Source organism: Candida metapsilosis (assembly GCF_017655625.1).
Source record: "Candida metapsilosis strain BP57 chromosome Unknown scaffold1, whole genome shotgun sequence".
In the NCBI taxonomy this organism is placed as follows: Eukaryota; Fungi; Ascomycota; class Pichiomycetes; order Serinales; family Debaryomycetaceae; genus Lodderomyces; species Lodderomyces metapsilosis.
The window spans coordinates 970,729-996,348 of record NW_027138159.1 but is presented as its reverse complement, the minus strand read 5'-3'; the positions used below and the strand labels follow the sequence as shown (position 1 = coordinate 996,348).

The window sequence follows — 25,620 nt, the reverse complement described above, 5'->3', positions numbered from 1 at the left end:
GCCATAGCTCAATCATCTTACCTCTCACCAACTAATACATCATTTTGCTCAGTCTATTTCGATACCTTGCTCTTCTTGCTCTTCTTTTTCTCCTTTTTTTTCAACCCAACAAATCCATTCTTCAATACTCGTATATATTGTTGCCAAAATTGGTTCAATTGATCAGGTTCCACAACCGTTGATAATTTCAATTTTGTTTGCTTCTTGTCCTTATTGTTCTTACTGTTCATTGAGACTCTTACAAGGACGGGGTATGAGGAGTTATTCTGTATCTGCTGATTAGGTATGACCTTTGTTGGAAGATCATCAATATTAGACAGATTTGAAGATTCATCAGATGAAGTCAACCGTTTTTGAGTCAAGTAGATGGATGATTTACCATTGTTATTAGTCACCAGCTCATTCAACTGCTTTATAAACTGCGAGTTCTCTAGTCTTGTCATTTGCGCTTGTATGTATGTAGCTTTCTCTCTCTTTCTATATGTTAACTTTTTAATACAGCTTAAATTTTCATTTTAGATTTTTGTCAAAGCGGAAAAGAAGAAAGAGAGAAAGAGAAAAAAAAGTCCCCTTTTTGGTTACACAAACAAAAAGAGAGAAAGAGAGAATTGTTGTTGATATATTAAAATAAGAAAAGACGGAATTATATGTATATCCACTTGAAATAAACCCTTTGGACAAAGTATTGATATTCTACATATTGTACCCTGCTAGTACTAGATCAGAAGAACTTCTAGTAGCAAGAAACTACACAACCTTTCGCAAGATACGCGCGTCTCGCAGAAAACCCCTCATTATACTTGACGCCACAACACATCAATCCAGCCATGTCACAGGCTCTTGAACAGCAGCGTCATACCAGCCACGTGTCCTCGCACTTGCCTCAAAGACTAACGGCATTGATAGTGTCCATATTTGTTGCTTTGGCATCTGGTACACCCTACATGTATGGAGTTTACTCTCCTCAATTGGTAAAACACATTGGGCTAACGGCTTCGGATTCCGCAACCATATCTTTGGCTACTAATATTGGATCTGGAATTGGCGGGTTGCCAGGAGGACTCCTTATTGATCATTTTGGTCCTCAGTTTAGTATCTTTGTTGGGTCGTTGTGCATATTTGTGGGGTATTTCACAATGTTTAAGATTTATTTCCATCAATATAGTAACATGTTGGTCATTTGCATTGCTATGGCTCTAATGGGCTTCGGATCAATCACAAGCTATTTTGCAACCTTGAAGGCATCCCAAGCTAATTTTCCTAAACACAAAGGTGCTGCTGGTGCTTTACCCGTGAGTTGTTTTGGGTTTTCTGCCACTGTTTTCTCCATAGTATCTGCAACGTTCTTTAAAGACAATACTGGTGGACTTTTGCAATTCTTGGCTTTCTTTTGTGGATCTGTTACACTATTGGGATCCTTCTTTGTTCACGTATACCTTGCTGATGAAGAGGATGCACATGAACATAATCTATTGGAGTCTAACAATGAGAGGCAAGATAGTCAACCTTTATTTTCAGAGACTGAGGCTTCATTGGTATCTGACATTGAGCCACCACAACATTCTTTATCAAGAGCTGAATCCTTTAGTGGGTCATTTTCATTTTGGGGAGTAGGAGATAGAACACCAAGATCATCAATAAGTTTGCAAGACTCAGAAGCAAACCAGATTGCGCAAAATTTGATAGAGGAAGAACGGTTGAGTAAACGATTGAAAGCAAAGGCTAGTCCCTTGGAAACAATCAAGCGCCGTCTCGTTGATAAAATCTACTTGGTGCATTACTTTATTGTATCGATTGCTGCTGGGGTTGGGCAAGTTTATATATACAGTGTGGGTTTTATTGTTGCTGCGCAGTACTACTACAATAAGGAGCACAGTGTGAATTCAAAATTCGACCTATTCACTAGAAGTGTTCAAGTTGCACTCCATGACCCCGATGCTGCATCCATTCAAGCTTTACAGGTGTCAATTTTGTCAATTTCTTCGTTCTTGGGTCGTCTCGTGGCTGGTTTTGTCAGTGACTACATCCACAAAAGATGGCACATTCAAAGATTATGGATAGTTTTAGCAACCTTGATTATTCTTTCATTGGCGCAATACATTACAATCTCAAATGTTTCCTCATTTCACTGGACAGCTATAGCCTCCAGCTTAACAGGCGCGTGTTATGGTCTTATATTTGGTACCTATCCGGCAATAATAGCTGACTCCTTTGGTACAAAAACGTTTTCCACTAATTGGGGATTGATCTGCACGGGGCCTCTTCTTACATTGTATGCCTTGAATAAGTATTTTGGTTGGATTTATGATTCTCAAACAAATACCGAGACCGGAATTTGTTACCTTGGTAATGGATGTTATAGAGGAGCGTTTGAGTTGAGTTTGATCTTGTGCAGTGTTGCCTTCTTGGTATCTGTTGTATTGATTTACACGCAAAGACACAAATAGATTAGACTATATTGGCGTATAGAACTTTTTTATTTTATTGCAATTAATTTTGACATATATACAAGTCCACTAGCAGTTAGATTTCCAGCGTATTCTACCGTCACCCGGAAATCATCAATCGCATTGCATGAGTTCTTGACCACTTACTGATTGCTCTCTGCCTTTGCACTAACCTCCTGGATATCAGAGATGAGATCTGATTTGTCAAAGTAGTGCATGTGCTTCTTCACAGTTTGATCTTTTTCTATATGGAGAACGGGAACATCATAACAATATTTCTCAAACCATCTTTCATTCTTTGGGTCCATGATGTCAATTTTGGTAAACTCGAGATCTACCTCATCTACCTCGGGTGATGATATAGCTTGTTTAAGTACTTCATTGGCATTTGTACACAACATACAACGTTTCTTAGTGAAAAACTTGAGCAGCACCGTAGATTTGAAGCGTGCTTGGATGTGAATACTTCGTGGGATTGTCTTGATGGCCAACATTGAGTACATCGTATGATGTTGGTTGTCAAAAAACTTTGCATCAAAACGACTCTGCATTTAACAATAAAGCAGCTCGTTGATTATGTAATTGATTATGTAATTACTGTTAAGTGGGGTTCGCGTCTGTTTTGTTTTTTTAGTTTATCGGCATAAAATCGCCCTTATCATATACTAGTTTTTCCTTTTCTTTCATTTACTGAAACTCAATACACAAATGTCAGAAAAACGCCAAAAGGTCGCATTAGTTACTGGTGCATCATCAGGAATAGGTTTTGCTACCTCAATTGAATTAGCAAAAAGAGGATATGTTGTTTTTGCGGGGGCAAGAAGATTGGAGCCAATGGCAAAATTGAAAGAGGACTACGGTGTTAAAATTTTCAAGTTAGATGTTAGTGACTTGCAAAGTGTGAAGGATGCAAGAAGCTACATCCAGGAAGAGACTGGCGGAAACTACTTGGATATTTTGTATAACAATGCCGGTCAATCCTGTACATTTCCTACAACAGATGTTACTGACGAGCAATTCAAACAATGCTTCGAAGTGAATTTATTTGGTGCAATGCGTACAGTAAGAGAGTTTATACCGCTCTTGATTAATGCTAAGGGTGTCATTGCGTTCACTGGTTCAGTTAGTGGACTCAACCCATTTCCCTTTTCATGCACATACTCGGCATCCAAAGCTGCAATTGAGCTGTACGCTTCATGTTTAAGGTTGGAGATGAGGCCATTTGGAGTAAAAGTCATCAATATTATTACTGGAGGAGTTAAGACTGATATCGAGGACAAAAGGAGCTTGCCAGAAACATCGCTTTTTAATGTCCCAGGAATGGACAAGGCATTTGAAGAAAGGAGGCAAATGGCGGTTCGAAACAATCCACTTCCAGCTGATGTTTATGCCAAACAAGTTGTAGATGATTTCGAAAATGCCAAGTTGGGAGGTGCATTACACTTGTACCGCGGTAAAATGGCATTTCTCTTGGGTTTTATCACCCCTCTTCTCCCAAGGTGTCTTATTGAATGGGTCTTCATTCGTAAGTTTAAATTTGTCGGTGTTTTCGAGTACTTGAAGAAGAAGTACGCTTCGGGTCTCACAGCTTGAGTTTTGGTTGATACATTTTTTTGAATATAAGTATCTAATACAATTTTATGACTGTCTTTTACAAGAGACTATATATACATTCGTGATTTAAATCGTTGTAGAGAAGTTGGGGTGTCACTTGTCTCTTTCATCTCAATACTTATTCCTATGAAGATCGGCTTTAAGCTTACATCCGTATCTGGCGCACAAGTTCGCCCGTCAAGTTCACTCGATTTGACCAGGTTAAAAACACTCCCTCCCTTGCCAGTCGAACTATCTCTATAATCATTTGAGAGTTATCTTCGCTTTCGTTGAAGGGTCTCCCCGCTTTTGCTACAAGCACAAAGCATGTGATAGATTTTGTGTACAGTGAGCATCAAAAAAAAAAATAATTCCATGACGAGTTACCACTACCGTCGTATTGTCATTCGCGTACAATGGCAAGCGAGCCTTTCCTATGGTATAGAGACAAGGACAAGCTCAAGATTGGTGAAGTCAATAGGTATAATGTGACTTACAAACGACAGCGGGGGTCCACAACTACACAAATCTTTTTCAGAATTAAAAACATTGAAAACCCGGGTATAAGAACCATACATTTGCTAACAGGTCCATTCATATTGTACTGTCATGTTGTGCCTTGTAACTACAACTATAGAAAGGAGTTTATTCCCGATGATGGGGAAACTAATTCCGAAGTGGTTTTTGAAAATCAAATCAAACCTAATCAGTCATTTAACGTGACATTGCTTTTAAATGGCAATTCCCTAGCTAAATCATCAAACGAAGGTGGTGTTGAATACGAGCATTTTCAATGGGAGATAGAAGTGATATCACAGATTGTAATCACTAAAAAGACTGAGGTACTTTATGACATGATGATTGGGGACGATCTTCATTCAATGAAAAAGTTGGGACTTGGTAAACTTCAGAAAACTTTGACCAGTATTGTTCCTAACAATGATGAGGAAGATAGAACCGCGCAAGAAGTTTTTGATCATGAAACTTCAAATCATGTATTCAACCCAAATTTGAGCGTTGAGAAGAAAACCACTGAAGATCTCTGGAATCGAAAACCTCCAGATCCACTCAAGCCTGTTCATTTGATAGTCGTCACTCATGGAATTTTCTCAAACCTAACAGCAGATATGCTCTACCTAAAGGAAACTTTGGAAAGCTCCGTTCTGGAGAATATCATGATCCGTGGATACCGTTACAATGCAGGAAAAACAGAAAAGGGAATCAAAAAATTGGGTCGAAATGTGGGCGAGTACGTTGTCGATGTTATTGAGAAAGAGCCTTATAACTTTAACAAAGTTTCATTTATTGCTCACTCTCTTGGTGGGGTGGTGCAGTTGTATGCTATCAAGTATATTTTAGTAACTAGAGGTGTTGATTTTTTTGATCGCTTGCATGTTCAACCAGTGAATTTGATTTCACTAGCTAGTCCATTTTTGGGGATCTTGAATGAACTTAATTTAGTTCTTTCGTGGATATTAGATCTTGGTACGCTTGGCAAAACTGGGCGGGACCTAACACTACTGAGAAGATTACCTGGCTTGAAAGATGTGGAGATTGGTAATCATCGAACAAAGGATAGATTCAAACCTGTTTTGGAAACTCTTCCCAATGATCCTCTTCAAACATTCTTGGGCAAATTTGAGAGACTAACTGTGTATGCAAATGCTATCAATGATGGTATTGTACCTTTGAGAACAGCAGCTATTTTGTATTTAGACTATGAGGCATTGGGCGATGTTAATGAGTTGAAAAGAACAAATAATGTTATTGACAGGCCGGAATTGGAAAATGACCATCATGACGTTGAAAGTAATGAAAGTCAAAATAATGTTCTGGAGGTCCCTGAGTCTAACACCACCAATGGAAATAATATAGGTGATGGAAAGCAATCAGGACAAACACTGAACACTCTCTCAAAAGAGAAGCTGCGGTTACAGAAAATACAAGATGAGTTCGGTGAGTTTACTAGTTTGAACTCTTCGCAAAAGAAGTTGACTAAAAGACAAAAGAAGTATCAGCATTTTAGTATCAAAGGGTCTGATACCAATTCTGATAGCTTATCAGGGAGTAATGATTCATCGATGGATTCAAAATCGACAATTAATGTTCCTCCACGTGCCTCAGCTATTGAATCAGCTTTGAATACCTTGATTTGCCCCATTCCTTCCAAAGAGTATATTATGGATCCTAAGTCCAGAAACCCAGTGATCTTTCATGACAAGTATTACCACTTTGATAAATCAAAAGATAAGACCAACGTTCAATCACGTTCATTGAAAGAGAGATTGTTTGGATACTCGGCAGATTGGAGGTTACACAAACAGGTGGTCATAGCCAACAAGTATCACACGGATAAGCTCAATTGGCGGAAAGTATTGGTAAATTTACCACCTGATGCTCACAACAATATTATCGTAAGGCGGCGGTTTGCCAATGGATATGGTTGGGGAGTAATACATCATCTTTGTGAGAATTTGTTTGAAACAGTCTCGGACAGTAATGGAGAGTCTGAGAAGACTGTTTTTCAAAGTAATAATAAGCAAGTTCATAGCGAGGATTTAGAGGAACAGAGTGAGGAAGTGCAAGGAAATTGTAATGTCAAAGCCAAAATTTAAACCCATTTTGTTAACATAGTCAATTTTCGAAAGTTAACTGAAAGGGGGTAATGTATATAATGTATTATATAATCGTTAGAGTGTACAATACGGTTTTCTCTTGTTTTCCAAGTGTAACCATTAACAAGCTCAATGCTCGAGAGGGTCAACCAATGATATTTTCCAAGAAATCCGCCGCACATAACTTTTGTGTTAAACTAAAATTAATCCGAGGTCTAAAAAGCATTTTTTAGATTAGATGAGTTGTTATGCATCATGGTTCCGAAAGAATCTAGTAAGGAGAGTTGAAGATGGTGTTCTGTATATTCCGAACGGTATATAGTATAACTGTCCGTTTGTGAGAGAAAGTTGATATGTCTTTCATTTAAGAAAAAGAACAATAAAGATGTTCTTTAATTGTGTGCATTTAGACTATTTGATTTGTGTAACGTTACATTTTAACAAATTGAAAAAGACGATGGAAAAGTGTGTAGTGATTACCAAAAAAAACGGACTTCATCAAGAGAACCTAGAAAGGATATTGGCTTAAAGCTCGCAAAAATACACCTCCTGTGGTACGTAATCTCACTTCTCTCATTGTTTAATGATTAAACCAAAATCAATCAATCAATTAATAAATCAATTTCTGTTTTGTTAAGAGAAGAGAAGAGGCTATTGTAAGAAAAAAAAAGAAGTGCAAATATATTAAAGTCAAAAAACCAAAAGAAGTTTATACTTACTCAAAGATCATTCTACTCACTTACCTCTTACCTTAAACATCATCTGTAGTATAAAAGAGGATGATATCTTAGTATACACTTTGTATATATAACATGGAAAATATTATTATACACTACTAATACTCACAGTTTAAAATGAATTATTAAAGATCAAACGAAACAAACAACGTGCTCTCTCTCTCTCTTCACATATTATTTCTCTCTTTATTAAAAATTTCTTTTTTTTTTTTTTTTTTTTTTTACAGAATACATTAAAAGAACCAAAAGTAAACTTTTTATTTACTTCCCACCCCCTCCTTCATCCATCAAAAAAGTATCTCAAAACATTGTTTGAATCATACAAGCTATGCAAAGCACATCTTCTTCTTTAAACGTGTAAAATAAAGAAGGAGAAAACCCACATCAACCTTACAATTCGATACTTCACATACATTGCCTTAACAAAAATTTTAAAATTTTATATAGCTCATTAGATCATCACGAGTTTCAGCTGAAGTCATTACCAACACCACCATCACGTACTTCACCAAACCACCCTTTTAAAAGATGTCTGATACTGAGAGTGTTTTCCAACCTACGGGGAGTAATCACAACACTTTACACACTGACGAGATATTAAACGATCATAGGAACCAAAATACCAATGCTGGCTCGGCAATCATTGATGATGACGACGATGATGATGATGCTATTGATGATAGCTATGGAGATGATCTGTCTGAACCAGTGAGGAGCAATCAAGACAAACTGCAAACAAAAGAACGTAACAAAAGCAAAACGGAGTCGGATCTAGCTGAAGGTGGCCCTGTCCCCCCTGTTTCTGGTCCAAGTGGAAGAAGAAAAAGTACGAGGAGAGGATCAGCAAGAAGACAATCAGTTGGCGAGGGTATAGTCCCCTCCCAATACCAACATCATGTCCAACCAAATAGATCATACATGACTTCTCTACGCAAGGATTTTTACTTGAAAGATGATGAAGATAATACGGCTTTACCTATCCCGATTATCAACAATCCATCAAGCAGTGCAAAGGCAAGAAGCAAGTCAACAGTGGAGGCATTGGCTCCGATTATAAAGAAAAAGACACATCGTAGTAACTCAAATAATTTGGAAGCTGACATTCTGAGTCCAATGACCAAAATTAAAACCAATGATTCCTTCATAATCACCAACAACGGAAATGGAGAAGAGGTTAAAATAAGAAGACCCTCGAGGTCTTCGATTGATAGTGAAGCCGACTCCCATGGATCAAGAACGTCGCAAGAAACTGAGGAGGATGTTTGTTTTCCCATGATGCGTGAACATGTCAAGGTGAATGGAATTGATTTTGACGAAATAGATGAGTTCATCAGAGAAGAAAGAGAGGAAGATGCAATGCAACGTGAGTTTTTAACCAAAAATCAACTGGCAATTGAAGAAATCAGCCATGAAACTTCGCGTAAGTTTGAAAACTATAGACAAGGAAGTAGCGTTAATGGAGTTCCATCAAACACTTCGGGCATTAGCAGGCAGCCGACTAGTACAGCAGCCCTCAAATACACCCCCAAGAACATATTACACAAAACATTTCAGCGTTCTAAAGAGGTTACGGAGTCAACGAGTACTACCTCGTCATCATTGGAAGAGCTAAAAGCGAGGCAGGCATTGGAATCTGATGAAGCATCATCAACGGAACAAGTCAAATTTGGTGGTGCACGAATCACAGATGGCACTAACGGTACCTTACCCGATAGGTTTTCCTTTTTCCACTCTGAATCTGAAGAAACTGTCCATGCACCGGATATTCCTTCACTTGTGCCTAATGGAGAATCAATACAGGAGCTTTTTCATAATGGTGAAGAGACTTGGTGGCTAGATTGCACCTGTCCAACTGATGCTGAGATGAAGATGCTAGCCAAAGCGTTTGGTATCCACCCGTTAACTGCTGAAGATATTAGGATGCAAGAAACTAGAGAGAAGGTTGAATTGTTCAAGAGCTATTACTTTGTTTGTTTCCATACTTTTGAAGCCGACAAAGAGTCAGAAGACTACCTCGAACCAATCAATGTCTATATTGTTGTTTTCCGCGATGGTATACTTACATTTCATTTTTCCCCATTGACGCACCCAGCAAATGTTAGAAGAAGGGTTAGGCAGTTGAGAGATTATGTTGATGTAACTGCTGATTGGTTGTGCTATGCGATGATTGATGACATCACTGATAGTTTTGCTCCAGTTATACACGGTATTGAATACGAAGCAGATGCAATTGAAGATGCGGTCTTTACAGCTAGAGAAACGGATTTTAGTAATATGTTGCAAAGAATTGGTGAGTCACGTAGAAAAGTGATGACATTGATGAGATTGCTTTCCGGAAAAGCTGACGTCATCAAAATGTTTGCCAAGAGGTGTCAGGATGAGGCAGCGTTGGGCTATGAAAAGCAACAACAACAGCTTCGGCAGCAACGTTACCATCAAGAGTATGCATCTCCACGCTCGTCATCAGCAAATATACCAGAGACGCATTTAAGTGGTGGTGCTACGCCATCAAATAGTAGCAACCCCCACAACGGCGTACCCCCATCATCTAGAGATCCACCAGCATGGCTGCAAAGCATGACTGATAATGCTCGTCCTCGTGCAGATATTGCTTTATACTTGGGAGATATTCAGGATCATATAATTACTATGTTTCAAAACTTGTTGGCTTACGAAAAGATTTTCTCACGGTCTCATTCCAACTATTTGGCCCAATTGCAGGTTGAAAGCTTCAACTCCAACAACAAGATTACACAAATGTTTTCCAAAGTGACAATCATTGGTACCATGTTGGTTCCATTGAATTTAGTCACTGGTCTATTTGGTATGAATGTGACAGTTCCTGGGCAAGATTCAAGTATAGCTTGGTTCTTTGGTATCGTTGGAGTATTGATTGTTGTTGTATGTGCAAGTATAATATTCGCTAATTGGTGGTTAAAGAGTATAAACAAGCAAATTGACGACGAGAATAGAGTGGGTTTTAACTCGTCAAGGAGAAGTATTCGGAGTTTGGGATTGAGGCGCCATAGTGCCAAATCGGTGATAAGCTTTCCCAATAAATACGACTAAGTTTTAATGAAAAGGTGTTTTCTATTTATTTATATACATTAATTGCATTAGAAGAGATGACAAGATTATTTGGAATTACATGAAGCCTGTAGCATCATTGAAGTAGCAAAATAGCAAAATAGTTAATCGTTTTGGCTTGCTACTCTCTCACTCGAATACATGTTAATCCCTTCTATGTGAAAGCGACCTTTCTAGCAGTTGCCTCGACAATTAAACTCCAAACGACTTTTATTTCAATGATATTTTGCAATTCCAATCGATTGTAAGTTTGAACATTCTTTGAAGGTAGGTATCTCTCACATCTCAAGTGCATCAAAAGTAAATGAGTTATCGACCACCATCTGAGCCACGACAGGATGTCTCCCTAATTCCGGTAATCTAAGATGGTTGTTTCGAAATTATGAATCGTCTATTATGCGCTCGACATGTTGTTCTTGGTACTCTGTATAGTCTTGAAAGGAATCAACCCTCTCTCCAAAGCGAAATATTTTGGAGAACTTTTTTTCTTTGTTTCCTAATTACAACTCCTAGGTACATTTGCTGGCACAAATCATTGCAGGTTTTATCAGTCAGCTCTGCCATAATTCGCTTATCCCATTAGACTAATTGATATCATTAATCCCTTAAGTGGAGGAGTCAGAGTCGCTACAACTTTCTCATCAGTGCCGTTTATTTGCACCGTGGCCATACAAGCAACACATGCTTGATACATTCGGTAATTATAAGTGTTATACATGAGTTTTATTTCAACGCTAGAAGAGAGTCAATGTGTCTAAATTGCGGTACGAGTAACTCTCATGGTCGTCTGGAGCTGTGAACTCGAATTTGGAAGATTGGGTTTCGATTAGTACCACCCAAAGAGAACATAAGAGCAGATTCGAATACAAACAACTCCCATAGTACCATGTTTACAGCTGGTGTTACTTTCCCAACTATGTGTCAACATCAATGAATAACGAAAAGTGGACGGGTCTTTCAAGGTGGTGCTGATGCTGCGATTATTGAAGTATGCTTGAGCAAACAAAGTTTCCAAGGCTGTACTCAACCCTTAAACGCAGAGGAACTACTCAAGCTATGTCAAAGGACTCCATGCTAAATCAAAGAAACTTTTACATCGAATAACCACACATGCAAGGATTAGCATAATTTGCATCTTCGTTTAAGACAGTTGTGATTGTCCATATTTAATGTTGCATTTACATCCTATGTAACGACTGCTGAGCTTCTGTGAAAGCTCAGACGTTTCAAATACATCAGAAAGGTTGTAAACTTTTTGATATTTTCCTAATGATTCAGACTATAAAAAGGGCACCACGAAAATCCAAAAATCATTTTACAACTTCCCCTTCTTTCCTTTCACCAAAACTTAACCCACTTTTTAATCATGTACGATTTACTCACTAACTCCTCGCAAGAGGACCAAAGCGTTACTTATTTCAACCAAGCTTTCACTGTTGACAACAAAGAAAATGAAGATTATGGATTTGCTTTGATTGAATCAGCATTATCAGAGTTGAAAGAATTGGTGTCCCATGTTTATAACAAAGATAAGATGTTACCCACTCAAGTCCACCCAAACATTCACCAGTCTATTAAGAAGAGCAAAGTCAAGAATATAAACAACGGTACAGCATTTCATCCAGCAGATTCTTTGTCAACTACTTCAAATGTTTTCAACTCAACTACTCATACCAAAAAAATGTTCACCAATTATCAATCCAAAACTATTAATCACTCACATAAAAGATTTATGAAGTCCAAAATGAGAAGAGACGAGGAAGATGATGTTGCCACTGAAGGTGCTTTTTATCCATTGTGTTTTCGTGATAAAGACGAGAGTGATACATTGATGGTTATTGAATCATCGAAAATGATGCTTGCAAGGACTAACAAGCGTATTGAACAACAGAGACAACAACAAACAAGATTCCTCCCATCACGTCTGAGCAGCATCAACCAAACCAACACCAACAGCTGTTTTAATCCCCCAGTCAACTCATTTCAACCACCAAAACAAAGAAAGAAGTCAAGCAACATCAAAAAGGTTGATTCAAGCAAACCTAGTCTTGTTACTGGACCAGTTAGAAGATTTGCGACCACCTGGGATGATTGCGAAGATGAAGATGAGAATGCGTCGTCTGAGACTGAGAAAGTTGGAAATCAGTTGAGCGATGGGTTGGGATCCATCACAGAAAAGATTAACTTTGCATTCCCATTACCACAACCAGATCCACCAATGAAACACACCCCAGCAATTTTGCACATCGGAGATGACTCTAAGAACAAAGTCAAGTTCAATAACAAAATGGAAGTGCGTCGTTTTAGTCAAGACAAGTGTCAAGATTTCACCAGAGTCATTGAAGGGAAGAACAGAGACAAAAAACTTAAAAGGAAATGGTCTTGGGGATCTAAAAGAAGAGCTTCTAAAGAGAAAGTTGAACAGAAGCCCAGTATATTAAAGAGAACTGGGTGGATTCCTGGTGAAAACGTTACAGATGAGGTAATTCCGTTATTTTCACCTGATACTCAACTGGGACGTGTTGCTCTTCACTTGGGGATTGATCTGGATGAGGAAGATGAAGATGAAAACGTTAGCAACAATGAGGCAACTGAAGAACCCAACTATGCAACTACTGTTCGTTGTGACTTGTGGGATGATGATGACAAAGAATGGAGACCCAATCCAAAGTTGATGGCTGATACACCAGTCAAGAAATTTAAAGTGCATCTCCGAAGATTTGTTTATGGATTCAAGATACATGGGGGAAAGCTTCAGAGCTTGTTGTCATTGCACACTCTGTGTGGCATAATGTCAGGTCTGGCCAACCAGTCATTTACAAGTCCTGATTCGGGTGAAGATGACTCAGGTGAAGAAACTGAAGGGTTCATGACTATTGCTCCAAGACCAATGACTGTACGTCCTTAGCCTACCCGGTATGCTGTGTTTGTTTATCCATGTACTGCTCTGGTGATGTTGATGTCTGATGTAGCTTCTTGCTAGTGTGTGTGCGGCTGATGAAACCAAATTCGGCGAAAAAAGCGTCGTTTTTGTGTGTTGATGCATATTTACGAAAATTATAATTCTTCTTCTTAAGGAGGATACTACATAATAACTCTGTTAAACACTTATCCAAACTATCGAAAGTCACATGCAAAAGAAGAGTATCTCTTGTAGTTTCCTAAAAAAGAGGAGAGTGTAAAAGTTGTAGTCATGCAAATGTGATTCGTATAAATCTAATTTTTTTTTTAGGCAACGATAAAGAATAACAGTACATAGTAGTAACTCTTCCAATGAGAGGAAAAATCAGTAAAATGGGTCATTCAAATTATTCAAACTTAACAACCACCTCTTGACAATCAATGAGAAAGTTAAACAACAAAAAAAAAAAAAAAATAGAACCAAAGTCTAGAATCGCAGAGAGAAAAGATGAAGGAAATAAGTCAGTGTGAAATAAACAGGAGATAAAGATACGATGCTAGGTAGTTGTTAAGTTTGAATATATGTGTCAAATGCGTAAATGCTTTATATTAATATATGAGTTATAAAAAAGGTAATTTCTGAAGTTATCAATGCTATGCTGCAGTATGTTATGTTTGCTGTAAATTTGTTGCAAATATTTTTGTTTAGCTCTTTGCAATAGAGAGTGATTAATTCTTCACAATAACAACAATATATTGAAACTTAAATTTACATTACTTAGTAGAACTTAACTAAAGCAAACTCTTTGTATTTTCACCTCAATATCTCTATAAAAGGGGGGTGATATTTGGTAAGTACCAAAATGTAGTTACAAAATTTAAATTGTGTGGCACGTGATGTCAAATAAGTTGTGACACAGTTTGCTTTTTTTCGCGACACATGTAGTTTTTTCAAGACAAGCAAATGAAAATACCCCACAGGTTAATATGGTACACCAGGAATTACACAATTGCAACAAGTGGTTTATACTCAATAGAGAACCACCCATATAACAGCTGACGTCTGAATCTACAACCACCGAGAATCATCTGCTCGATAGATTCCATAGCTTTTCGTGATTTACGTGGAAGTCAATTCATCTGGCCAGGGAGGTTGAGAAGTAGGAGATTTATTAGTGGTTACATCAGACCTATTGAAACAAATCTAGAGAGTATTTGTCGTTGGTGATTTCTAACTCGACCGCTACAAGAAAATTTGCTGCTTTGAATGAGATGCACTTCAGTGACAAACAAAACTGATTTCAAACTTCTTGCAAGAATTGAAGAATTGCCACTACACATGGAAAGAATGAACGTATGAGAATACTCCGTCGTTTAATGAATCGAGGAAGGGTCACTAAATGGCTCGAACTTCTTTAATCACATGTGAATTTAAACTGCCACTTTGGCATATTGGCTAAATATTCAAACCAACACTATCATGCAATATTGGGTGGTGAAGATTACACCTACTTTGATGCCATTGAAATCCACACCAAGAGCTTACAAACATGGAGTGAGGTAAATAATCCGTTGAACATTTGTTCCTGCTGATTGACAGGATTTATCAGCGTACATTTAACGGGTTGACTTGGGTAGAGATTATAAAGAGATCCTACATCTCAGGTTGTTAGAACTTCTGTTTACGACATCATAAATCCTCTGGTCAATATTTATGATGCTCACACTATCGTTGAAGGATTTGGGCTTTATCGTGTCTCAACTATGCAAGCTCAATTTTTCCGTGAATATTATAATATGTTTGAAGATGTTTCAAGATTCGATGGAAGTTGGTGCTATAAAGAGAATTAGGATCACAGTGGTTTTAGGAGACGTTCATTTGGGTTGTTTTGGTAGAGTGAAATCCGTCATTACCCAATGCTCGTACCTTGCAAAATAAATCAAAGATTTTGAATAAAGATTTCACTTCTTATCTGATGTTGATTAGATATAACACACGCTAACTACACTGCGACATCTGTGTTCCCACAACTAGTATTTGCCAATGAAAACAATACCAAAGAGAATGTCTTAGATGATCAAGAAACAAGCTATAGGCATATTAGGTATTAACTACTTGAAGATTCAATTGTGACTTCACTTCGAGTTGAGAAGGATTATACAAGTTTGGCTAGTGAGTTGACAGCGTATGAGGTGCTTATTCATCCATTGATTGGTGCTTACAAGTTGGGTAGAGCAACTGTCAAACATGTTGGTGTGTGAGGATGAATATTGAACCTACTGCTAGTACTTTTTTTTCTTTTAATTGGATTTTTCTTATTGATTTAATGATTATTGTCTGTATTAAAAGTTTGTTGTTTTAGTTGAGAATTCACATAATACGTTTTGTTTGTATTAAAAGTGTAGTCATGTATAGTTTGGGATTGACTCTGTATACGTCTATATATTGTTTCAAAGGCTGATTTGATGTGATTTGAAAAGCATAGTTGAAAAAGATCTTGATATGAAATGGAAAAGAAAGGTGTGTCAATTCATTTTGATCACTATAGGATCAAGCTAGAAGGACTGATCAGTGATAAAGAAGATGTGTCTGTTGAGCTAATGGGTCTGATGTTATTTTGATATGATACACAGTGAGGTAAAAATTAGGGGGTGATTCTTATCTAGTCATGTGATCTGTGTCTAGATTCAAAAAGTGTTGATTATGTGACATCTATTGTGGGTATATTATTTCTAAGTAGTTGGTTATAGGTTTATGTTATTTTGATATGCTTGGATTGTATTGGGAGTATAAATGGTGGATTATTCCCCTTTATTTTCAATTTTGGTTGCCAAAAATTTTCTCCATTTACCACAAACACAAACAACAAATTCCTACAAGATAAGATCTTTTACCAAAATGTGAGTAACCACCATGTCATAGAGAGTTCAAGAGTGCCTGATACTAACAATTGCCAGAATATAACTAGATTGATGTTCCATTTCCATACAAAACTTGCTCGCTGGGGGTTTTGATCTTTTTGCGGAAAGATTTCAGAGTTGCAACAGATTCATTATGAATTATCCTCAACGAAAACAACCAGTGAGTTAAGATAAAGGACTAATCAGACGTGATTCAGTTCGATAGAGTTCATCTGTTATAAAAAAGAAAAATCTTGTTAATTACGTGGATGCAGGCAAGTCAGATAAGATCAAAGAAAGATCAGAGATTACCCGCTATAGTCTATGGAGGATTCTGCAAAGGCTTGGATAACTTGAATTGCAGAAACAACCAGGAATATAATTAAAGTCGGGCTCTATCACAGCGGGCCTGATTTACTCATTTATCGGGTAATAGATCTAAAGTCCTATAAAAAGCACACAAACACACAAACACACATACACACACAGAACTTCTATGGATGCGGGAACATCTGTAGAGTGCTTAACAAATTGTTGGCTGACGAGTCACAATTATTTACAGAGGAGCATTTCCAACTACCGGTTTTCCGGAGGTTTCCATCTGTAGTGACACAGACGGAAATAACTGGAGAGTTTAGGGTCCCTGTCTGGGTCAGACGTGGTTCAGATAAATTAACTGTGTTGGATTTGATTTCCTCTACTCAAACTTGGCGGTGCTAGGCTTGGACGCAAGTTTGAGGTGGAGGATGGAGGGTGCTTTTTTTTTACTTTTTATTCATTTGTTGTTCATTTATTGTTTTATTCATCTGTTGTTCATCTTGTATTCAATATTATTGTGTGAATTAGTGTGACTTAGTGTGATTTATTGTGAGTAGGCTTGTATTAAAAGCTGTGTCAGGAATAGAGAGCTTCATAGTTCAACCTAGTGTAGAGTAGGCTTGTTTTCAACAACAAGCTGAGGGTATGGTGGCGGGGCACTAGGTCGGGGGGTGTGTGGTGGTGATGTTGGAGTATATAGCTAGGAGAGTTGGGAGAGTTGGGAGAGAGAGGTGAGGAGTGAGAGGTGTACGATGATTCGGGGCTATTGTTAATATATATGTAAACGTCGTGTATGCAAGATCTCTATGTAGTTCATTCTCTGGAAACTATCATGCAACTAAGTCACTGCAAGCGTCAAACTCATAAGTGAATGCGTGTCACCCACTCGTTTGTCATGGAATGTGCATAGGTAGTATACTGTGTACACAAAAGCTGTGCTTGAAATCATGAATGTGATTATATTGATACTATGAGATTGATTATAGGAGTCAAAATATATTGTGGTGCTTTGATGAGCATTTGTAGGTTTTAAAGGCTATCTCAACTATCCAGTCTGGTGGGTGAAAGATTGACTCTCGTGACATTTAGCATTGACGTCCACGGTTCATATTCTGATGAAAATAGTGAGTTTTGTGGTGGTCCATTGCGTTGAGTTGCACCCATATCAACTCATGAAAGTCTTCTTGTAGTACAACACACGATATGGCACATGCAATTAAAGAGTATTGCTCATTGGTCGATCATTTTGTCATCAACGCCATTAATGGTACTCTAGGATAGAAATTTTGAAGGTTGTTGGATGGTTAATACACGATTAAACATTGAAAAAGTTTGCTTCCCTGATACTCATAATAGAAACATCATTTACCTAAAGTTACAATAGCACGACGCAGGGATGTTCGAGCTTTATCAAGATTAGCGAAGCACTCCTCTGACAAGTATTGGCGATTGTTTTCCTGCTCTATCGCAGAAACTGTGGCCCTCACTCTTCACTTCATTGAACAGTTTGGGTATTCCTTCTTGTTCCAATCTCTCCACGTGATAGTTCTCTCAACGAACCTAAAGCAAAACAGATGAGCCACCATTCTAATCCAACTTGTGCATGGATTTGTATCCTGGAACTTCTGTGAAAGGGACAACAGTATTTTTAGCAGTAATGTCTGGTGGACCATTTGCATCCGTGTGATGGAGACTAAGCTCTTCCTTCAATCCAACTACTTGATTCACTGAATTTAAAATATCATCCTGATTATGTCTAGGCCATCGAGTAATATCTTTCGTCTGCAAATTACCACAAACTTTTTTCAGTTACCAATAGTTGGGCACGAATTGATATCTTTTGTGAGTTTCGTCAGTCACTTAAAATTATGGGGAAATCAAGGATTCCTGAATCCTTCACCAGTATTACTAATAAATTGCATGAGTATAGCACCATTGGAGTTTATAATTCTCTGCTCATGGAAGTTATCAATAGGTAAAACAGCCCTGACTTGATGCATTTCAAACCCTGGCAATCACATCATCCTGAAAATCGTACTGGGATTGATAGTTAGAACCACCTCTCCAGCCACACATCGCACCTGCAGTTTGATAAGCTAAGTGCGACCCAAAATCATAAAAATAGTTGTAAGTCAGTTATAATAGTCCCGAGTCAACTCTTCTGGGTCTAGTGAAAGTGTACTTGTGGTATAGGGTACTTGTATAAATGTGTTTTGAGAAAGAGGAGAGAATAAAAAATCATTGGAAAAAATTTGTTCATTACATTTCATTTTACTTTTGGTTTTGCCTATCACTGTTGTCGTTTTCCTCCATCTACAAATCACTAATCCCCTTTAGTAAATTTTGGCATTGGCAATGAAGGAGGGACGAAATAAGAAGTTGACCTGTTTGCCACAGCCTCGTATGCATTATACCACGCTGTAATTGCTGTAATCATGGCAATCACACCCCCAGCCCGAGTCACTCCTACCTTGCCACTCAAGGCACCTGCTCCAAGGAAAGCATATGTGAGGAAGAGGAAAAAGAACAACAAAAACCCCGGAACAGTTGACTTGAGCGTTGGAAATATCATCATGAAAGTAAACATTGCCCACGCTACTAACATAATCCCCATTGCATTGTTGAACTCCTCGGGGTCTTGGTATGCCTTTGAAATGCCAAATCCTTCAACAAAAATGGCTCCGTAACTCATCCAGAATGCGCCGTAGGAACTCAAGGCAGTGAAGCCAAACGTATCACCAGTGAAGAATTCAAAAAATCCAGAAAGGAACTGTGTCATTCCACCAAAGAAGCAAGCTAATCCGATAACTCCGTTAGGGATTTGAATCCCCATAGCTTGCGAAGTGTATATTCCCAGAGTAAAAGCAGTCATTCCAATGCCACATAAACCAATTGGTGCAGGAGTGATTTTTCTTGTAGGATATCTCCCTGTAGTTGATGCCGATTGTGAGACGTCACTAAATAAGGACATTAGCTCATGACGATAGTACTTGTTGTTTCCAATAATAACATATTCTCCTCCTTCGCCACAAATTTGGATTTTTGAAACCTTTGTTGATTCTTCTATACTATGTTTAAAAGTGCTATGATCTGAAGTTGATGACATGGAGCTGTGAAGAATTTTTGAGTCATAGACAGGATGTAAGTGTCATTGTAAAGCCACACGCAACTATATATATATATATATCATGATGGTCTTGTTGTTGCAGTATATTAGCTTTACTTTTGCCTATGAAAGATAATATTTTCGATTGAGGTTGTGGGGGGCAACCGGAGGAATCACCATTTGAGTAGATTGTAGGTAAAGGCGAATATTGAGTTGGGACAAGTTATAATAATGTTGTACTATTCAATTAAAAAATAACTTGGTGGCAAGTAGTCCAAGGAGAATTGAGAAACTCCATCCTTGCTATGTGAGGTATTTCAGCACTACGTATTCTATAGTTATGTCGACGCTAATATACATAGTCAGTGGAATAACAAGTCTGGGGGACAGAACATATCTATACGGCTTGTTTAACAAAATTTTTGCAGCTACTAATAAGAAAAAAACGGCACTGTTATACAACCAAATAGGTTACATAACTTTTAATTGCTAAAACTTGACGGATACTACGTTCCGCTCTAAATAAGTTTGTAATACTTTGCCAGTGTGGGTATGCTCCTGTTTGCATGTATTCAAAAATGCCGTGTTTCATCAAACTTTAAATCTTCGATCTTGGCACAAGAAAGATTAACGAGATATCGATCAAAGAATAATCTTATTATTATAACTCACACTTTTTAAAGAACTAGGGCTAGTGTTTCCCCCTCATTATATTGTTAAGAGCACATTATCAAAAGGGAAGACACCAAATATGTTTCACTATTGTCTTTTCTATGAACCACCATCCAGTGGATCTCTTTATTAGCTGATTCATTGACCAACTAAAGAAAAACTGTTGCTTTTTCGGAGCTTTGCTAAAAAAGGTGTCTTCACGTCTTAAAGAAGTGAAGCTTTGTGGGGAAACGTAGCCGTCCTTAAACTCTATATATCCCAGGTCACTCTGACGAGTGAATTGGGTTACAATTTTTTACAAAAGGCATTAGTAAAAGGCTTCAAAGAGAATGGAAGAATATAGAAATAGTATTTGAACTTTATCGGAAATATGTGTTCCATAAGTTGTTTCAGTAAACTTTTATGGAAGTGTCGGGATAAAGGATATGCTGCAGCAAACGTATTGAATTCAATGTGTACCTTTCGTGTATAAGGAACATGAAAAATCATGAAACAAAACAAAACAAAACAAAACCAATTTAGGTACCCCACAAGCAAAAGTCACACAAAACTAAAACTCCGAGGACACTAAAGGTCGGTATTAACTCATAAACTCAAAGAAACATATATAAAGTGTAAACTCTGTTGAATGGTATAAGATAGGTCATAGAGATCTGAATACACTAATAACAGATGACTAACTGATGGTGACACAAGAGTTGGTTCTATACCAATTGTAAGTTGTGTCTTTTTCCTTATCCACTTTTTTTTTTCGGGCTTATATGCATAGTTTATCTTTACAAACGTGTGGGCAGTTGAGAAACAATAAAAGCAAAGTGACTAAATAGATTAGCTACACAGTTGCTTAATGGTGTATATTAAGACATTGTGGTGGTGGTGGCTTTACTTGCGGATCAACATTGTTATAATGCAATACGTGAGTACTCCTCCACTCATTGTGTATCACTTTTACCATTTTCCTCTCTCTACTACTTCCTCTTCCAAGAAAGGTTTAGACGACACCCACTTTTTAAGGTTAAACTGAATAGTAGTTGCTGCCACTAGTGTTAGTGTAAATTTAAGTACAATATCTAAACATCCAAGCTTTTTCTTCAACTTTTTACGAGTTTTGTTTTGATTTTTTTTTTTTTTTTTCAATCTAGTTTTTTACCACTTCTTTTAGAACTTCAGCATTGATTGCAGGAATTTGTGTACAACGGGCATAAGTGGCATGAAAAGTTCTATTGTGCAGGGACTCCACTTTAGTTTTTATTCACTTCCGTATACCCAATGCACACTGTGGGGTCAACAGAAATTGGGTTTTAGAGGAATAGAAGATGGTATCTAAACTGAAATTTGTATAAATAATGGCAGACTCCTTCATTTTATTGACAAGCTTTGCCTTTCTCATAAGCAAATTGGATTGTTCACTATTGAAAAAGACTCCTTTGGAACATTGCAATAAACAAAAATGTCATCATCGTCATCTTCCCAAAATCATGAAAAACCAACTTCTTCCAATATCGAAGATCAAAGTTACCACCACCAGCAAGCACTGCATCAAGATCATCATCATCACCATGGTTTAATTTCAAGAATTCATGTTCACGGAGAAGGTAATGAACTAGTTACTATTGGAGGTCATAGCTACTATCGTCATGAATTGATGTCTGCATTTGGAGGTACTTTGAACCCTGGGCTCTCTACATACCCTACATCACACATGAATCCTGCTCCAATAGGTTTGTCTGGTTTTGCATTGACTTGCTTTGTGTTGAGCTTGTTCAATGCAAGGGCTATGGGTATTACAATTCCCAATGGTGTTGTTTCATTATCTTGCTTCTATGGTGGTGTTGTTCAACTTTTAGCAGGATTATTTGAGTTTGTTACTGGTAATACATTTGCTCTTACAGTATTGGTGTCATATGGAGCATTTTGGATAAGCTATGCGACTTTATTTATTGAACTGTTTGGAGTTGCAGCAGCTTATAAAGACACTGATCAATTTGAGAACGCAGTTGGTTTCTTTCTATTAGGATGGGTCCTATTTACATTGATAATTCTTTTGAATACTATGAAATCAACATTGGCCTTCTTTTCATTGTTTTTGTTTTTGGAATTGACATTCATATTGTTGGCTTGTGGCTCATTTACAGGAAAAGTTGGAGTCACAAGAGGTGGAGGGGTAATTGGGTTTATAACCGCAATCATTGCTTGGTACAATGCCTTTGGTGGTACAGCTACAAAATTGAACTCGTATATTGTCCCTCACACTATCCCATTGCCAGTCATTGACATTGGAAAAAAGGGGTCATAAAGCTGGGGCATACACAGAGTGCTATAGAGTCTCGTGTTCAAGGAAAGGGCGCAATGAAGGGGATTGGGGAGAAGTCTGAATGTGTTTGCAATTGGAGAGGAGAATAGAGGGTGGAAGAAGTATATTGGTGAATCCACATGCAGTTAGCTGTGATAACATGGAGTTTTTTCCTGCTTGGTTTACAGGTCAGATTGAGTAAAGGGGGACTGTATTGGATAGATGGCTGTACATATTGTATGTGTTTGGTAAACATCATAGGAGCAGGATTTTAGGTTTATCGGCAATGAAAAATAGACACAAAAGATTTTAATTGTTTTTGAAAACCACCTGATTTTGTAAAACTAAAAATTAAGGAAGCTATGCAGATCTTTTTTGAAGAAAGTTGTCTTTGTGGGATTGTAGAAGGAATTCAAGGAGCTGAAAAGACAATAAGTTGATATTAAGTAGAGTAAAGAGAACAAATTATTTGTACTACTTGAATTACAAGAAAACCATGAGTGACCAGGGACAACACGTATTCAAATAAATGAGCTGTCTTTTTCATCTTTTACGCGTAAAATGAAGCTCCTTATTGAATTTGCTACTACAAAGCGTCAAAAGTTCAATGAGTCATCGTAAGTGTATCATATTAAGAAAATGCGGTTCCACTTATAAAAGGCAGCCAATTTTTCTTTCAGAAAAGATGAAGCGAAAGTGCCTGGATGTAACGTGGTGTATATGTGGATTGTCGCTACTTCAAACCAAAAGCTGAAATACATTACGGAGAAATGTTTTTTAGATAAAACCCAATTCTTTAATGTGTAGGGAAGACTCGGTTTCTTTAGGAATTGAGTTTTTTAATTTATTTTTTTTTTTTTTTCTTCGTGTAATTGGCTTTCCATATTAGGCAAGCTGTATTGCCATTTCAGGCTAATCTTTCTCCTGAGCCGCTAATTAAGTAATAGAAAAAAAAACTAAATGAAAATAAGTCACATAATTTCACAAAACAGACCTCATTCAAATAATGTTTTCTGCTACACGATACAAAAATAAATTAAAATATAACGATGCAAACAGTTCTTTTCAAACCAAGGACAAGAGAGCAGCTTATAATACAATCAGGTACACTAGTGTTATTAATTATTCTGAGTTATTAAAGTTATAGTTTTTTGACGTTATTTTATTCTAGATCGTTCCTTTTTTTTTTCTTAACTTTCGTCAACCTCGGAAGTAAAATAAATCTCCAACTTCGGAAATAAAAACTATTTTTTCTTTGTTTTGTTGACGGTTAGGTAAATAAATAAAGTAAACAAACAACAAAAAAGCACACCACTCGTACTTCAAGTACTGCAACTACTTGCATATGTATAACCACTAAGTTAATATATATTACAAAGAATCCACATATATATCACACCATACTATATACATATACGTTACAAAGTGTGTGACCCAAGCTTGTATGTATGTATGCTCTAATTTATTTGTTGTCCTTTTCTTATGCATTTCACGTGGGAATAGTCAACAAAACTATGCAAAATATGGCATTTTTCAAAACATTGAATATTCTAGACCAATAGAATTGGGATAGCTTTGCATATTCGAGGAGAAAAAGCTGGTCAAAAGAGTATTAAACGACCTAGTTACCATCGGGAATAAAGGCGTTGATTTTTTTGCTGTAAGTTACACATTTCTTAGCTTTCTGTATACCATCATAACCTTAGTGGAAGAGCTAACGCCATGACTCAAAATCTTGTTGTCTCTTACGACTTGTCTCTCTTTCTTTATCCTGTTTTATATCTTGTGTGAGAACACATCGTCTATGTATAATGTGGTATGTGCATTATGTACGTGTGTTGTATACGGATTTTTTTGGCTGCAAGCACTTCTTTTTAGTATTTGTTACACAATATGACGATTTTCACACTATTAGTACATGTCAATATAACCGGTTTAGCCTTAATTTTGCGTCAGGGTTGTTTTGTTCAATAAACAACTGATTCTGCCACTGCAGTAACCAATGCAAACCATTCCATTTCTATATAAATATCACTCAATCTTTCCTTTTGCTTCTCTTGTTTAATTTGTACCTGATTTTCTTCTTTTACAAAACAGTTTTCAAATCTTGTTATTATTTGTTACTACTAATACTAAAATAAAAAAAAAGAGAATGTCTTCTGCATCTTCACAACATTCTGCCCCATCCAAGCACGTCTCAACTGATGGTGACGAAAATGGTGTCTCAAGAGTCCAAATTGAAGGAGCTGGTGGTGAGTTTGTCATCATCAACGGTCAAAAGTTTTACCGTCATGAATTGATGGCTGCTTTTGGTGGTACTTTGAACACTGGAGCCATGCCATATCCAAAATTGAACATCAACCCTGCTCCAATTGGTTTATCTGGTCTTGCTATGGTTCTTTTCGTTTTGGGTTTGTTTAACGCACGTGCTATGGGTATTACCATTCCAAATGGTGTTGTTTCATTGGCTTGTTTCTACGGTGGTATGATTCAATTCCTTGCTGGCTTATGTGAATTCGTCACTGGTAACACATTTGGTCTTACTGCTTTAGTTTCATTGGGTTCTTTCTGTTTGAGTTATGCTGCTATTTTCATTGAGAATTTTGGTATTGCTGCCGCTTATGCTGAGACTGATCAATTTGGAAATGCTGTTGGATTCTTCTTATTGGCATGGGCTTTGATCATTTTCGTTTTAACTTTGCTTACATTAAAGTCCACTTGGGGAATCTTTTTAATGTTCTTGTTTTTGACTTTGATGTTCTTGTTACTTTGTGGTGGCTCATTTGTTGGAAAGGTTGGTGTCAACCGTGCAGGTGGCGTTATTGGCGTCATTACTGCATTTATCACTTGGTATAATGCATATGCTGGTGTTGCTTCAAGAACTAACTCATACCTTGTTCCACACCCAATTGCTATGCCACACAGTATTCCATTCAAGAAACATAAGTAA

At 37.4% G+C, this 25,620-nt stretch overlaps 11 protein-coding genes across 11 annotated transcripts; 7 read left to right on the top strand and 4 right to left on the bottom strand. All coding sequences in view use genetic code 12, as the record gives it.

The window, feature by feature from the left end:
• Positions 1-53: 53 nt before the first annotated feature.
• Positions 54-443, bottom strand: I9W82_000440 (RNA-binding signal recognition particle subunit; the record flags this gene model as incomplete). Its single annotated transcript, XM_067693468.1, has 1 exon — positions 54-443. The coding sequence occupies one exon, from the start codon at positions 441-443 to the stop codon at positions 54-56; it is 390 nt and encodes a 129-aa protein (XP_067550466.1).
• A 384-nt stretch (positions 444-827) lies between these two features.
• On the top strand, positions 828-2,447 carry I9W82_000439 (uncharacterized protein; the record flags this gene model as incomplete). Its single annotated transcript, XM_067693456.1, has 1 exon — positions 828-2,447. The coding sequence occupies one exon, from the start codon at positions 828-830 to the stop codon at positions 2,445-2,447; it is 1,620 nt and encodes a 539-aa protein (XP_067550465.1).
• A 143-nt stretch (positions 2,448-2,590) lies between these two features.
• Positions 2,591-2,941, bottom strand: I9W82_000438 (uncharacterized protein; the record flags this gene model as incomplete). Its single annotated transcript, XM_067693445.1, has 1 exon — positions 2,591-2,941. The coding sequence occupies one exon, from the start codon at positions 2,939-2,941 to the stop codon at positions 2,591-2,593; it is 351 nt and encodes a 116-aa protein (XP_067550464.1).
• A 214-nt stretch (positions 2,942-3,155) lies between these two features.
• AYR1 (acylglycerone-phosphate reductase) lies at positions 3,156-4,040 on the top strand (the record flags this gene model as incomplete). Its single annotated transcript, XM_067693434.1, has 1 exon — positions 3,156-4,040. One exon carries the CDS (start codon positions 3,156-3,158, stop codon positions 4,038-4,040), a length of 885 nt encoding a protein of 294 aa, XP_067550463.1.
• A 416-nt stretch (positions 4,041-4,456) lies between these two features.
• Positions 4,457-6,655, top strand: I9W82_000436 (uncharacterized protein; the record flags this gene model as incomplete). The annotated part of the gene is made up of 1 exon (XM_067693423.1): positions 4,457-6,655. The coding sequence occupies one exon, from the start codon at positions 4,457-4,459 to the stop codon at positions 6,653-6,655; it is 2,199 nt and encodes a 732-aa protein (XP_067550462.1).
• Positions 6,656-7,920: 1,265 nt separating this feature from the next.
• On the top strand, positions 7,921-10,461 carry ALR1 (Mg(2+) transporter; the record flags this gene model as incomplete). The annotated part of the gene is made up of 1 exon (XM_067693412.1): positions 7,921-10,461. The coding sequence occupies one exon, from the start codon at positions 7,921-7,923 to the stop codon at positions 10,459-10,461; it is 2,541 nt and encodes an 846-aa protein (XP_067550461.1).
• Positions 10,462-11,845: 1,384 nt separating this feature from the next.
• Positions 11,846-13,387, top strand: I9W82_000434 (uncharacterized protein; the record flags this gene model as incomplete). Its single annotated transcript, XM_067693401.1, has 1 exon — positions 11,846-13,387. The coding sequence occupies one exon, from the start codon at positions 11,846-11,848 to the stop codon at positions 13,385-13,387; it is 1,542 nt and encodes a 513-aa protein (XP_067550460.1).
• A 4,799-nt stretch (positions 13,388-18,186) lies between these two features.
• I9W82_000433 (uncharacterized protein) lies at positions 18,187-18,521 on the bottom strand (the record flags this gene model as incomplete). The annotated part of the gene is made up of 2 exons (XM_067693390.1): positions 18,187-18,398; positions 18,500-18,521. 2 exons carry the CDS (start codon positions 18,519-18,521, stop codon positions 18,187-18,189), a joined length of 234 nt encoding a protein of 77 aa, XP_067550459.1.
• A 401-nt stretch (positions 18,522-18,922) lies between these two features.
• Positions 18,923-19,705, bottom strand: I9W82_000432 (acetate uptake transporter family protein; the record flags this gene model as incomplete). The annotated part of the gene is made up of 1 exon (XM_067693380.1): positions 18,923-19,705. The coding sequence occupies one exon, from the start codon at positions 19,703-19,705 to the stop codon at positions 18,923-18,925; it is 783 nt and encodes a 260-aa protein (XP_067550458.1).
• A 2,122-nt stretch (positions 19,706-21,827) lies between these two features.
• Positions 21,828-22,673, top strand: I9W82_000431 (acetate uptake transporter family protein; the record flags this gene model as incomplete). Its single annotated transcript, XM_067693369.1, has 1 exon — positions 21,828-22,673. The coding sequence occupies one exon, from the start codon at positions 21,828-21,830 to the stop codon at positions 22,671-22,673; it is 846 nt and encodes a 281-aa protein (XP_067550457.1).
• A 2,149-nt stretch (positions 22,674-24,822) lies between these two features.
• Positions 24,823-25,620, top strand: I9W82_000430 (acetate uptake transporter family protein; the record flags this gene model as incomplete). Its single annotated transcript, XM_067693358.1, has 1 exon — positions 24,823-25,620. The coding sequence occupies one exon, from the start codon at positions 24,823-24,825 to the stop codon at positions 25,618-25,620; it is 798 nt and encodes a 265-aa protein (XP_067550456.1).